The sequence below is a fragment of the Molothrus aeneus genome, chromosome 5 (assembly GCF_037042795.1).
Source record: "Molothrus aeneus isolate 106 chromosome 5, BPBGC_Maene_1.0, whole genome shotgun sequence".
NCBI lineage: Eukaryota > Metazoa > Chordata > Aves > Passeriformes > Icteridae > Molothrus > Molothrus aeneus.
Window position 1 is genome coordinate 53,238,017 of NC_089650.1, and position 15,719 is coordinate 53,253,735.

At 36.6% G+C, this 15,719-nt stretch overlaps 1 protein-coding gene across 7 annotated transcripts in view; it reads right to left on the bottom strand.

Moving 5' to 3' along the window:
- TAFA5 (TAFA chemokine like family member 5) overlaps positions 1 to 15,719 on the bottom strand; it is a 466,113-nt gene that overhangs the window by 62,847 nt on the left and 387,547 nt on the right. Inside the window, exons 5-7 of one of the 7 annotated variants that reach the window (XR_010783739.1) lie at positions 7,624 to 7,721; positions 6,650 to 6,742; positions 2,819 to 5,336 (exon numbers count right to left, since the gene is read on the bottom strand). The exons of 4 other annotated variants lie outside the window; for them this stretch is intronic. Coding sequence is in view for 1 of the 3 variants with exons in the window: in XM_066550774.1 (XP_066406871.1) it covers positions 5,328 to 5,336 (9 nt within the window). In the remaining 2 variants the exon portion in view is untranslated. Of the gene's footprint in view, positions 1 to 2,818; positions 5,337 to 6,649; positions 6,743 to 7,623; positions 7,722 to 15,719 lie in introns of those variants that run through there. 2 more of the 7 variants (XR_010783740.1, XM_066550774.1) reach the window with 2 other exon arrangements.

The following is a 15,719-nucleotide window of genomic DNA, read 5'->3' on the forward strand; positions in this document are numbered from 1 at the left end:
TGAAGCTGTTCTTTGCATGCTACTGGTGTTTTTGTATCACTGCAGCACAATATAGTGTTTTAGTGTCACTTTCACTAGCCTGATATTGGCAACACCAAACTTAGAAAATTGTGGGCATGGTCTGTGCAAGCCAGATGTGGAGGACATCAGTGCCATGAGCACATTGTGCTTTGTGATTACAGATGCATATTGTAAGGGTACTCCAAAGGCTTGCTGGAGCTCTGAAAAGGCATAAATAACATAGGATTACCATATGAAACCAGTGACTTGACCTTGACTGAGTAGCTTGAAACCAACATCAGTATCTATTTCAAGAGCAGAAGTCCTTTTTCACATATTTCCAAAATCTGACATAGTTGAGACTATAATTACTTTGATGGTGTAAGAAATGATAAATTGACACTCCCGATTTTCATTTTTCCCATTTTCTGCTAATATTTGGTGATCCATTTTGTCTCTGCATGTCTTCATATGCCTCCCATATCATCACTAATCTGTGTAATTTACTGATACTAACAAACTGTGCAATCTCAGTACTTATATTTCATTCACAGTCAGAAGCAGTACAGGAACTTGTGTCGATCCTCCCACAGAATGGTTCACTATTAGTCACTATCTATTCTGGCTTATAGTCATTTCCACTTTTTAGTTTACTTCCCAGTTTTTCATTTATTTTTAATCAGTGACAGAATTACCTTTTATATATTACCCATGGGTCTCTAAGTTTAATGGGATTTATATCTCAAAAGAAGACAACAACATTATCAGTAAAATTCTCATCTCTGCAGTTAAAATAATGTTTCCTTTCTTATTTCCCTGTTTCAAATAATACTCCTTTTGACTCCCCTACCATGTATTGAATACTAAAAAGCACTTATTAAATCCTACATACTCTGAAATGAAAAATTTTATTTTTCTCTGGTCTTGGTTGTTTTTTTTCTTCAGTTTCTTTCTTGACCTCCTTTCTCTGCTCAAGCCCCAGTCTGAAAGAAGTAGAATATTGTGATTTCTGTCCATCTTTATTTGTTTACACCCAGTGTGAGAGATTCATTACTTCAATGTAGGATCAATTTGTGATGTCAGAAAAAAAAAATAGTCAAGTCATTCCTCATGTCTTTGTCTGTTACTTATGTATATGTGATTCTTGATATACATCATACAAAGTTGTTTAAAGAGAAATGCATTCTTATGTATTTTTTTAATTGGAAAAGATATTGCATATATCTAGGTTTATGTGATGAAAGACCTGGTTCTGGGTGTGATTAAATATAATAAATATTTCAATTTTGGTTTGGGTTTTTTTTGTGGTTTTTTTTTTTTTTTGTTTTGGTTTGTTTTGGTTTTTTTGTTGCTGTTCTTGGTTGGTTGGTTAGTTTTTTGTTTGTTTGTTTGCTGTTTGTTTTGGTTTTTTGCTTTTTGGGGTTTTTTCTGGGCTTCTTGTGCTACATCCACTGCTGGCTTGTTCATTTTTTCTTTCCACTAGTTCAGTTCCCCAGGCATTCAGTGCTATGATTTTTCTGTCATCCAATCATTTACCACCTTCTAGTTCAGCTGTTCCTCACAGCTATAGAGGCTTTTCAGACACAGTGTTGAATTCTTTATTTTCTTCTCGAAACTCTAATTAGTAATCAGGATTGTGATGAGTAGGCTATATGAGATAGTAACTGCCTGGCTTAAAGATTTATGCAACAGCACATGGGTACAATTTCAGTAAACAAGTGAATGATTGAGAATACCACATAAAACCTGAACTGCAGCTAAGAAAATGAATTGGCAAAAGAAAAAAAAAAGGCTAAAAGCATAATTATGAAATTGGTGAATGATGTGTCACATTGATTGCTATAGTGTGCTAATGTTTGCTCCATTTGATATCCCAGATATTAAAAGCAGTACTTAAATGTGTCCTTGCCCAGGCTAACAGAAAGCTACAGAGAAGCTTTTTTCAAAAAATTTTTGAAGGTTTACTGCATTTCTGGAGGTTGTTTTTATTAGTCTATTATGTATTTTTATGTATTATTCTATTCCTTTTCAAGCATGTTTTGAAAAAGTTACTTGTGTGCGAGCTGAGAAATGATGGATATTTAATAGCATTCAAATAAGACATTACCCTCTGTGTTTCAAATTCTGCTTTGGAAGAGGCACATAAAATACTTTCAGAAACAAACAATTTTTTTATGTAACTTAGTCTTGCAAAATTAAAGTTCACAATATTCTGAAAACATATTGTTCCTGAGAGAGAAACATTTCACCACTGCTCTTAGAGTAGTAATTCACAGTGACAAAGGCAGCCAGTATATTTTGTTTGCTTAAAACTATACATTCTGGGGGAGGACGGAAATGCACAGAACACATTTTAAGTGCCTTGAAGTGTCTGTTGTACACAAGAGACACAGAGACTAGAACGCATCTCTGAAGAGTAATCAGAATCTTTTTTCTTTGATAGTTCTCATCCAGAGTAGACCTTATAACCATGTACATCTACCCTTTTTTGAGTATATAACGTAATTAGAAAACAAAGACATAAGGTTGCATATTCAGAACTGATTGGACTGTATGATTCTAGATGTAAATATTTCAGATGTCCATTCTTAGATCCTCTTGTTTTTAGAGCATCCGTTTTCCTGAAAACAAATGACCGTAATATGATCTATAACTGAACACACCAAAATGAAGGTACCCAAGACATGAAAATGGAAGGGTAAAACTTCAAAACACAGTTCATGTCCTCAATTTCCAATTCCATCTTCCTCTCTGTGTTCCCACATTTCTTATCATCTGGTGAAATTCCTTTGGTGATGTCATGCTCAGGGAACAAGTCTCACTTATAAAAGGATTTTCTTTATTTTTCATAATTTAGCTGAACCAACACAAAACTGAATACTGTAAAGCAACAAAAATGATGCAACATCTTTCATTTTTTCTGTGTTTACTAGATAAGGCTACGAAGCTCCCTTTAAAATAAATCAAAACAGAGAGTTGGTAGAGTGAGGGATCTGGCTCTTGAGGTCTACATGTACAGTAAATCTATTTACCATCATTTATTGCATGACATTTTAAACCTGACATTGGTCATTTATAGTGCACTCAGTCCATAACACTTTACAAGTGGCTGGGCTTTAATTGCTACTTTGATACTGGTCAAAATCCTATGATTAAATAAGAATTTTGTATATATTTATTTTGCTTGAAGACAAAATGATCCATAGTTCATATTTTCCTGCAACCTCTGCATTATATAAGCCTCAGTGTTTGAGTAGGCTTTAAAAAAATTCTTTAATCAACTTTTTGTTTTTGTATCTTTCATCTATGGTCACTTGAATAATCTCTATTTCTTTTTCTTTAGTAGAATAGAACTAGCATAACACTAAAAGTTAATTGGAGTATTAGGTAGTATACTTGGAACCGTAATACATTTGCCAGGAAGAAATTAAGCTCCCTTGTTGATTGTATCATACCAGTATGTACTAAACTTATATGCCAAAAGGTACAGTAAAAAGAACAAGGTTTTGTTTTTGTTTTATCATAATTTCTCCCTTGTCTATGCTGTCTTTGCTAAATTTTCACTAACCAATAATGCTGAAAAAGAGGGCTTTCTAACAATGAGGTAAAACACTGAAAACGGGATCAAGGAACAGGCTTTAAATTGTCCCTTACATAAAAGTAGGGAAGAGAAGAAGAGAAGGAAGAGGAGGAAGAGGATGAAGAGGAGGAAGGGAGGTAGGGGGTACAGGGGGACGGGGGGAAGTGAGGGAGGGAGGGACAGAGGAAGGAGGAAGGGAGGGACAGAGGAAGGGAGGAAGGAAGGAAGGAAGGAAGGAAGGAAGGAAGGAAGGAAGGAAGGAAGGAAGGAAGGAAGGAAGGAAGGAAGGAAGGAAGGAAGGAAGGAAGGAAGGAAGGAAGGAAGGAAGGAAGGAAGGAAGGAAGGAAGGAAGGAAGGAAGGAAGGAAGGAAGGAAGGAAAACCTTGCTATGAAGAGCAATGAGTAAAATATTTTACACTCTATTTTTATCAGTACATAAAGACAAAAAAAAATAAAATTAAAATAAAAAATGCCTTCCAACAGTGCAATGGTTGAATGCATTTATGTAATATAAACAACATTATTCTTTGCTTTTTCTACACAGTCCTCTCTGGTCATGCTTTACATCCAGAATGTCCCAATGGAAGAAAGCAAACGACACCAGTCACTTCAGAGACAACTGAAGTAATAAAACACAACTTAACTCTGAACCACTTTTCATGACTGTCAGAGTTATCACGTTAATTGTTAAATAGGATTTTCTACAAATATACAACATATAAAAACTGTTAAATATATAACTTTAGGCTTTTCAAAATACATTTAATGATCTCTTTCAAACAAGTGTTACTTTTGTTTTCTCTTTAATTTGCTTTCTGGTGCTAAATGGTGTATCAGATGAGACATAGGCCACAGATGACCAAACATGCTCTTTGCAAATACTGTATTATCCAACTTTAACTATCAAAAATGGAACTGTAGAAGAGGCATGTTTAACTGGTTAAAACGGAAAATGATTTTAGTACGAGAAAGTCAATCTAAGTACAGAGGAATAAAGGTGCTGTGTAGACAGTTTGTGTTCTTTTTGTCCAAGTTTTTCAAACATAGGTCATTTTCTCTCAGTGCTCCGTTATGTTCTCTTGAACATGGCATTTCAAGAGCAGGTTTCTGAGTTAGTTTTTACTTCAGCTTTCCATAAAGACTTCTGCTGGACAACATTTCAGCTTTGTGAAAGCTGGAATCATGTCTTTGTGGAGACCTTCATTTTAATGACATAACTCTCTTAAGAGTAAGATTGTGTCCACTTTAAAATAGATTTTGCTCTTTGGTCTATTGTAAATACTGAAAGTATAAGAAAATAAAAGCAATTCAGACAGTTTAGGGCACAAGAAGAGTTTCTCTTTTGCACCTCAGTGTCCTCCCATAGGCAAAACAGTCTTCTCTAAGGCTGATTGGGATGATACTCTTCATTGTAGCAGACTCTTCAGATTGAAACATGTAGGTAACAGCAAGTCCAGTAGTGGTGTATAACGCAGATGAAACGTTAACCATGAACTTTTTTGTATTGCTAATGCCCAAGCATATCTCTTTTTCTATATTCCTTAGTCCAGTGATCCTTAGAATGGTAGAACAAACTTTAGCTCATAATGCAGAGGAATTATGCTGTCATTCATGAGATACAGAGAAACAGACAGTTGAGTTGATGACATATAACAGATGATGATCAACAGCAGTGAAACTTGACTAAGTTAAGTAGCTCACAGAGAGCCTAAACCACTCCTACGAGGATTCTGTGTTGCTGCATTTGTCAGGAGACCTGTAAATCAATAAGAACAAATGAGTCAGTGTTTTAATTTACAATTCTGCTTGTCTTTGCTGTCCATTATCATAAAATATACTGTACTGAGGTTTTTCAAGGAGACAGTTAATGAATTAGAAGATATTTATTTTGCACAGCATTTTCCCTGAGAAAAAACATATTAAAAAGCATATATTTTATTATAAAAACTTTATGCTTTAATAATTATTTCTAATAATATATAGCTTACAATAACTTCAATGCCATCTAATTTCTACTAAGTTTCATGCATATTCCTTCTCATAAAAATCACAGAATATTCTTTTACACACATTAAAGTTACAAATAACAATGCCAAATATACATGGTGATTAAGATTACTTTTACTTTTTATGTTCAGGATGTAATGAAAAATGGACTTGAAAGCCATGACCGCGTATTAAAAATGCAAAGATGTTTCTACTGGAGGCTTTTCTGCAGTTAAGTTTCCAAAGAGCACTAGAGTGTGCCTAATTTAATCAATACTGCCCTCTAGCGATGCTATTACAAGTGCAAATTAATGTAAATAATGGCCATTAATAGTCAATTTAATCGGAAAATTGTTTTAGTTACGCACCAGAAAAAAAAAAAAAGAAAGAAAAAACCTCATAAAACCCCACAGAATATAATAAAAATGGGAAGAGTACTGCCCAATGAACCTGTTGCAAATAAAATTGAATGGAAGTAGCATTTCTAAAGAGAAGCAGAACCAAAGTTCACACTATTAAAGAAAACAAGAGTACTGGAAGACAGCACAAACACAAATGAGAAAATAATGAGTTATTTATACAACAAAGAGCTAGCTACTCATGCTTACCCAAAATATGAGTTTAGAAATGGTTAAAAAATTCCACAGATTCTGTATACACCAAAATGTTGTGGGGTGTATTAAGCAAGCATGATTGTTACAAAATGCTGTTTGCATTTTCAAACACTATCTTCTGCTTCGGCATTGTTCTGTCTCCAAGTAGTCAGAACTGTTATTACTGATGGAAATACCATGCAAAACTCCATAAAATACTGAACAGTGAATGTAAAAGAGCAAACAAATAAGAAAACACAATTCAATTGGTTTAAGCCATATATTGAATTTTTAACCTAATCTTCAGAGCAGTACATGAAAGAAAAATCTGCCTCCAAATCAATTTTGTGACAGCTTGAAACATATGGATCTCTATATATATGCATGTAGAAAGAAAGAAAGAGAGAGAAAGAGAGGCAGATAGACAGATGAATAATTTCCTTACAAGGCATAAAGTGTACGTCATAGATTTCTGCTTTTGTCCTCTCACCTTTTCCAGGAAAAAACACCCCGGAAATCTTGCAAACAGCCTTTCCTTTTCGGACTAGTGATCAGATCTCCAAACCACATGGCCTCAGACAGGCTGAAGGCAAAAAACCTGGTTGATTATTGTGATATATTCCCCTTCTTAAATATACTTTCAGCAAGAGAAATAATGTTTTGCTTCTATTAATTGCCCTCTTTCTTCTTTAAACTCTTTCTTGACCTTCCTGCTATGCCCCCTATTTTCCTTCCCATTAGAAAAGAACACAAATTTTAAGGTAGTAATACTTTTTAGGTTGCAAGACACAAAGCAAACAATTCATGATTTATTAGGTCTGAAAGTAAACTACTATGTGCTAAGAATTAGCTTGACATAGCTCCATCTTTCCTTTATAATGCCAGAATGGCCCACAGCTAAAAGCAACAGTGTAAACTGCTGATGGACTGCATGTTCAGTGTTTTCACAGTGTGCTTCTCTACCATACTGGTCCCAGGAAGAAGAGAGAGTTCAGGTACAACAACATACATTCAGAGATAACCTTCTGCTTTGTCACTCTATGGGGATAAAAGCCTCCTTCTTTCCTTCCTTGCTATCCCTGTCTCCACCTTGAACACCCCTGCTGCATGAATATGAAATTAACACTTTAAAAGAAGACGAGAAGAGGGGAGAAAATTATGCACTTTAAAAATGCTGAGGAAGGGCATAGAGCAGGCTTGAAATAAAGTGATGACAGGAAGAGGAACAGATTAGAGAACAGGAAGTGAATTTACAACTTTGGACAATGACAGGAAAAAATGAAATGAAAAGGGGGAAAACGTATGTTAACGCATATGTTAGCGAGGGAAGTATAAACATCACTTATTAATGAAGGCATGAAAAAGAAGTAAGATAAGTAATAAGATTAACAGATAAAAAGGAGAGAGAAGATGATAGGAGAGAGCATGATGAGTCCAGAGAAGAGGAAGAGAATGCACACCTACCCTCCCACCTCCTGTTTTTTCCCTTTCGTTCCTCATTACAGGTAAATTAATCACTCCCCAGAAAAACAGACAGATCAAATAAGAGAAAAGAGGGACTCCTAAAAAAAATAAAAAGGACTATTTTACTATTTATAGTAATAGTTCAATCCATAGAATAGAATCATACAATCAGTTAGGTTGAAAAATACTTTTAAGACCATAAAGTCCACCCCAGCACTGCCAAGTCCACCACTAAACCATGCCCATAAGGACCACCACAAATATTTTAAATACTTCAGGGATGGTGATTCAATCACTTCCCTGTGTAGCCTTTTCCAAATCTTGACAACCCTTTTAGTGAAGAAATTTTGACTAATATCCAATATAAGCCTCACCAGTGCAACTTGAGGGTAATATCACTCATTCTGTCACTTGTTACTTGTGAAAACAGACTGACCCCCTTCTGGCTACAACCTCCTTTCAGAGCAATAAAGTGTCTCTGGTCCTCCTTTTCTCCAGGCTAAACAACCTCAGCTCCCTCAGCCACTCCTCAAAAATCTTCTGCTCCAGACCTTTTCCCAGCTTTGTTGCCCTTCTTTGGATATGCTCCAGCACTTTAATGTCTTTCATTTAAGTGAGAGGCCCAAAACTGAACACAGGATTTGAGATGTGGCCTCACCAGTGCCAAGCACAGGGGGAAAATCACTACCCCGTCCTGCTGACTATTGTGGGTGCAACCAAGGATTCCATTGGCTTTTCTGGCTGCCTGGGCATAGCTGGCTTACGTTCAGCTACTGTTGATCAGCATCTCCAGTCCTTTTCTGCTGGGGTGCTTTACATCCACTCTTCCCCCGCCCTCTAGCACTGCATGGGGTTGTTGTGACCCAAGTGCAGGACTCACCATTTCACCTTGTAGAACCTCCTATACTTGTCCTCAACCCACCAATCCAGCCTGTCCAGAGCCCTCTGCAGAGTCCTTCTACCCTCCAGCAGATAAACACTTCCATCCAACTTGGTGTCATTTGTTAACTTGTCCAGATCATTGATTAAGATATTAACCAGAACTGGCTCCAATACTGAGCCCTGGGGAACACCACTAGTGACTGTCTGCTAGCCAGATTCAATTCTATTCACCACAACTCTCTGGGCTCAGCCACCCAGTATTTTTTTTTAATCCAGTGAAGGGTGCACCTATCAAAGCAGCCAATTTTGCCAAGAGAATGCTGTGGAAAACAGTGTTAAAGGCTTTACTAAAGTTCAGGTAGACAGCATCTTCAGCCTTTCCCTCATTCACTGAGTCGGTAGCCTTGGCATTAGATGAGTTTGGTCCAGCAGGTGAATGCCTTTCATAAAGCCATGCTGGCTGGGCCTGATCCCCTGAGCATGTACCACAGGATGACACTCAAGATGATCTGCTCCACGACCTTCCCTGGCACCAAAGTCAGGCTGAAAGGCCTATAACCTACCCCATGGAAGCCCAAGGTGGCAGTTCTGCTGACCTCCCTCTTTACTTCTCTAAGAATTGAAAACGTGAATTGAAACACATGAAAGTACCACTTCCCTAACAGGCAAGTTTAAAGTAAAATGGTGCTCTTGATGGCTGTTTGGCATTAATTTTTAGAATATTAATTAGCTGATCAGCTTGCAATAATAACTGTAAATTAAATAACTACTTACATAAAACTGCTTCAAAGCCTGGGAAATTGGTTTTTACATTGATTTGGTTATTTTTTCTCTTCACTTAGGAAATTTGTAGCAGCATCAAATTAAAGAAAGGCTACATAACTATCACATAGAACAACATTTCTTCTGTTCATACACAGAACTCATGTCATATCTAGGTACCAAAGCACAGGTCTGTTTGTCACTGACTTCAGTGAAGTCAGAATTTCTTCCCAGCTCTTCAGACAGCAGGTTCTGCTTCCTTTGGAAGGAGACAAATATTTGGGCTGTTAGTTTGAGTTTCTTCAAATTTGAGGTACTGAGTGTGCATCTAGTACCAGAGATTAAAATACTTCTGTATGTTTTCTGACTGCTTACATGGGGGAAGTCCAAGCCCCTGTGTGCTCCAAGAGAAAAACAAATTCCCTGAGTGTTCAAGAGGAAAACAAATTTTCCTGCTAATAATCCAAAACATAAGAAGCAATACAGTTCACATGACCATATGTATCTTACTGTTGTTCTTGGGTGGCTTGAATATGTCCCGAGAGTGTTTGGCTTATTAGAGCAATTATAACACATTCCACTTAATTGTCTTACTCTGGAGGAAGTAGAATAAAGGTCAGTCTAGCCCCAGTTGTGCCCTAATGGCACACAAAATATTTTATTTCTTCATTTTTATGGTCAAAACAGAGGAAAAAAAGTTATGCAAGTCACCTTGAGAAGATAAGAATATATGACACTTTGCTGACTTACACAGGCTTTCTATCAAAAGAAATCCCCATAAAAACCTCTCTTTCAGTGTAGTATATAGGATTTAACTGAGTGACAAAAATGTTCGAATTTCTCATCACAACCAGGAAGTTGAGCCAGGCTTACTGCAAGTGGCAAATATTTTCAGTTAGGATTGATTTTCAAGTATGTCTTGACCTTTCACTTTATATGGAATCCACATAAATACCAACAATTCCATGTCAAGCCTGATAAAACTTTAGCAGTTTCACCTGTTTTCACTCTGTTTTTAGAATAAAGAGTTCACCAAAGTTCTGGTTTTTGCTACAGTAGCCAAGTGCTCTTACATGACTATCTATTGCAGTCACATTGGCACTCTTTGATGACAATTCTATCATGTTTCCAGAACTGATTTTTGGAAATTATCTGGATACCTACAAAGTAATTGGTCAAAGTAATTGGTCAGTGTTGCTTAAGAGCTGAAATACTTGTTTAAATTGTGTGTTTTGCACTTTCAACTACAGTCTTCTCCCTCTGTGAGTCTTAGGATTCTGTGCAGCATGAGTGCAAACAGCTTTTTTTTGTTTGGGTTCTTTTAACCTAAGAAAATTCACAGAGATGAATGCTGGTTGAACCAGCCTCTGACTCACAAATCTACTCATAATAGAAACAGTTCCAAACCTTTTACCAACTGACTGCAAGTCAGATAAACAGCATGTCTTTCCCCTCTGCTTCTGTGGCTCTCAGTTCTAGGTCCCTAAACAACTAAGCATATATGATGCAGAAAGAAAGATGTAAAAGCATTAAAATGCCCTAGGAAAACCTTACACTGCCTTGCAAGATACCTCCGGCTTTATGGGAATAAAAATGTAAATTTCTGGTGATGATCCAAGGAGCAGCAATGATCTGTTTCATTCATGAGAACTCCCATAGTCCCTTCTGAAAATTTATTTTGTTTCCCTCCCTTCCTCTCCTTTTCTCCACGCTGCTCATAAATGCAAACTGAATTGCTTAGTCTTCAGAAAAAAAAGACAAGTTAATCTAACTCTAAAGTATCTGAAGCTATTAGGAATAAGAAAAAGAAACATGAAAGCTATCCTACTTAATGCTGTATTCTGTCTCACTGAGCTAGCCACAGGAAGAGACATTTCAGAGTTCAAACCACAGCACCTACAGAATTAGGAGTTATAAGATTGAACAAATTTAGTGTCTGTGCTTCTGGATGAATATTTATAAAAAGAAGTCTAATGTATTAGGTAGTTTATATGCAGGTATATTTTCCTGTGCTGCACTCCAACAAAGTAGCATTCCTGAGTTACAGATAGCAGAATCCCATTATCAGTGCCCTTCAAAAAGAAGATGCCTTTTAACACACATCGTATGTTTCTTTTCACTTGCACTATTCAGCCTGACACAGAAAGAAGTGTTTATTCCCAGTCTGAGACTCTTTGCATGTTTTTTCCCCAATAACTATTTTAATACCAGTCTGTCTCAAAAAAACCCCAAAAAGTCTCATTTCCCCTGAAATAACACTTCTAGTCCTATCTTCTCAACTTCCCCTGACCATCTGTCAGGACTATCATCATGATCATTAATTTCCTTTTCTGTTAGAACTCTTTTTGTCTCATATTACCTTTTTTTAACTTACAAGATCTTGGAATACACTGGGTCATATCGTACACTCCTTTTGAATTGCCTATTACTTCATAAGCAATAGCAGTGAAGGAAGTGGGATTGCTGTTATAATTAGATAATCCTTACAATGACTGAAAATGTTAGAACCTCATGTTGTAAACCAGCTGAAATACATTTGAGCCTGGGTCATGCAGGTAGCCCTTGTTTAGGAGCTCAGCCTTAAGCATGTATAATTACACAAGTTTGGTTTGTGGCATCTGAACACATTCTAAGGAAAAGCAATAGAGGGGGCAGAATCACAGACTCATTTAGGTTGGAAAAGGCCTCTAAAGGTCATCAGCTCCAATCTTTCATCATCACCTTGTCGCTAGACTATGGCACTAAGTACCACGTGAAGTTTTTTCTCAAACACCTCCAAACATGGTGACTCTACCACCTCCCTGCACAACCTGTTCCAGTGCTTGACAACCCTTATGTGAACAAATTCCTCCTGACAGCAAACCTGAGCATCACCAGGTGCAGCTTGGAGCTGTGTCCTCTCCTATCACTAGTTGCTTGAGAGGGTGATCCCTACCTTTCTACAGCCTCTTTTCAGGTATTTGTAGAGAACAATAAGGTCAATCAGAAGCCTCCTTTTCTCCAGGCTAAGAGAACCCCCAGCTCCCTCAGCTGCTCCTTACAAGGAGCTCCTTGCGCTCCAGCTCCTTCACCTGCTCCATGCCTTTCTCTGGACATCCTTCAGGACCTCAATATCTTTCTTACTGTGAGTGGCCCAGAACTGAACACAAGATTGAAGGTATAGCTCATCAGTGCTGAGTACAGGAGGACAAACACTGCCCAGATCCTGCTGGCCACACTATTATTGACCAGGGTGACACTGGCCTTGGCCACCTGAGCTCACTGCTGACCCATGTTCAGCCAGCTGTGGACTTGCATCCAAGGTCAACATTGGTCCAGAAGAGAAAGACAGCAGCAAGAATATCTCTCCTCAGAAGATTCAAAACCCTTGGATACAAAGGTGATCATGGGAGATTTTTGCTCACAGTAGCATTTAAAACTGTTGTGGATAACAAAAGAGCAAGGCAGGCCTCATTTTGCCCACTGTGAAAGTCTAAAATCAGCTCCTTCAAGCAACATAGGTGGAAAGAGGGAAGGATGAAGAGGACCACACATCTTATAAGGCACAATAATGAAAACAGTATGTTTTCATCTCTCACTAAAAGCTAAAATGGCTAAAATGTTAAATATCCTTAAAATAACTCCAGATAAAGGACTTGAGCAAGTGTCTCAATTTTATATGATTTCTTTCTCCTCTTTTAAGTTGGTTAGAGCTGTGCACATATATGAAGGTTAACAGCAGATGAAACTAAGGGAGATTTGTAACTGGTATGGAATTGTAAACTTGAAAAATTAATACTTCTCTGTCACCCTTTAACTCTTTAAATAAAAAACAACAGCAATATTAGCATGATTAAAATGTCTAAGAATAGCCATGGGCTTTCCTCAGGATACTGAAAAAAATAACTGGAATTGTTTTATATTTATATATTTATTTAAATTTATATGTAAATTTCTGACACTTTGAGGTAGGAGCCAGGTTCAGATAAAATTACCAATGTATCTAAGAATTTTTTAAAATTAATTTTCAATATATTTTTAAATGCAATACTTACTTTTTACTGAATTCTGAATGTTCATACATATATATCTATATTCAAAGCATACCCTTTATAGACTAACAAATCTTAAAGTTTTAAGCTTAATTAAATTAAATCTTGTGAAAAAAGTGATTTAAATATTTCTGTGTGCTAATAAATCTATGCAATACAATTCTATTCCATAAAATAATGCTTTTATTGAAACAATAGAAGAGTATTTTATTAAGAGGGCGATGTGATTTTCATTATAAAGTTTAAAAAATAATCTTCTCTATAGTTAAATTTACTAGTCTACGTCATGGGAAAAAAAAAAAGGAAAAAATATGAAGAAGACCATCAGCCAGCACTGAAGTCCACACACAAATAAAAATTTAATTTTTCTTTTCTAATTAAAAGAAGAAAATTGTTCAAGGACATCTGGGAGTACTATCTGATTGATAGTCTTGGTTCAGCCAACAGGTGGTTGGGCTGAAGCAAGGTTAGTCTCATACTCAGTAAAAACTGGAACAGTGTTTTACTAAGACTGATTGTGAAAAAAGTTGAATAATACATCAAAAGTGCAACATGCTTTTAAAGGGAATATTTAGGATATTTCACCCATTAAAAGAGCTCATTCTGACTTTAAAAGCATGAGCTTTAAACTGGAAGTTCAACTGGTAGTGAAGGAACTGCATAGTCAATGTTCACCAGTGAGATACTTTGTCTGCTTTATGTACTCCATTTGACAAATGATTGTTTAGGAAAGCAGTCATGTTTCACACCATTCCAGAAAGCAATGCAGCACTGTAAATTACTTCCAACAAGCAATCCTTATAAATATTTTGTTTATCGGAAATAAATTTTTGGCCTTTCTCTAGAACTTGAGGAGAAAGTCATTAGTGGACAATTATGGGAAATCAGAGTAGAGGAAAAATATATATATGTGATATAAGAAGAATGAAGGAGGGTTTTTATTGTTTCAGAGACATGTTTGAAAACAAAAGCAGGAACATACACAACATTTTTCTGTGGAAATAACACACGGACATTCACTGAAAACAGAACAGCAAGTATGGTCTTCAACTCAGCTCACATGTAGGTAGATAAGTAAACAGATTAGAAAAGAAAGTCTATTACTGCTCTTAGTCCTTACATTCTCTGCAAAGGGTAAGTCCTCTGAAGGTAAAATTTTCTAAAACTGAATTATTAGACAGTCCTCGAATATGTACATGGAAAACAAAAAAAGCATATAATAGCATAAAATAGTTCAATTTTTTAAACCTTGATCCTATTCACTTTCAGTGAAAAACGAAAAGGTCTGGGATTAACAGATTGTTACATCCTTGTTATCAGGTTTATGAGGTTTAGTTCCTGACCCTAAAGATGATTTTCAAAATAAGAAAAAATCTTTCCCTAAAACACCTCACCACAGAAACAGTGAGGTTCTTCAGGAAAGTGAAATGGATATTCTTCAAAAAGTCAACTAACATTTTGTATCAGATTAAAGCCAAGCTTTTCTTTCTTCAATCCATCATTCAACCATGGACATTCTGAAAGGACAGTGGAAAATGTAGTTACAGTGGTTTTTTTACAGTTTGAGGAGGGAGAGAATATTTCTTGACAGGGTAAGGGGAAAATTGACAGATGTAGGGGATGGTGCATACAGCAATATATGCTGATCTTCTGTTTAATGATAATGTATCCATACTTTTAAGTCCTAGTTTTCTTCACTCCAGGAAAAGTTTATGTTTGTTTTCTGATATATTCTTATAATCCCCAGTAAAATGTCCTTTTGCACACCTATGCTCATCCTCCAGTTTTAAGTTGTGGATGACAATGGCAAAGAAGTGGGAAGAAGGATGAGACAGGGAATTTAAGGATCATTATCCCAAACTAGCCAGTTAAGGCTATTTGATTCTCCTAGAGTGACACACTTAGGCATAACAGACACCTAAATGCATTATACTGTGGAGCATTCTGATTGACAGTGCAAATATATTTAAGCTTAACACAGGTTATGGATGCAGTGTCTCAGAAAGAACCAGTGTTTCAATGACTACTGATGCAGAGCACTCTGTGCACTGTGCAGCATATTGGATCAAAATTCTTTGGCAAGATCACCATTACTCTCTCTACCCTGTTTCTGTGCTATTTTGGCAAGCGGTTCCGGTGATCAGATTTCTGCAGTACCCTGAAAACAAACAACAAAAGAGGAAAAATAAACTGTAGCAAATTTCAAGGAATTTTCTGTAATTTGCAATAAATTTCTACAGACAAAACACAGAACTACATAAAAGTAGCCTCAATAAAACTTTTGGGGAGCAGAAGAGGAAGTAAATCTTATCTTCTCTCATGTGCTTTTCCTAGAAGTGGGATGAATCCCCTACCTTGTAAAACCTTTCTCAACTAGATTTTAGATATGCCTAATGCAGTGTCTCTTCCATGACAGCCCTT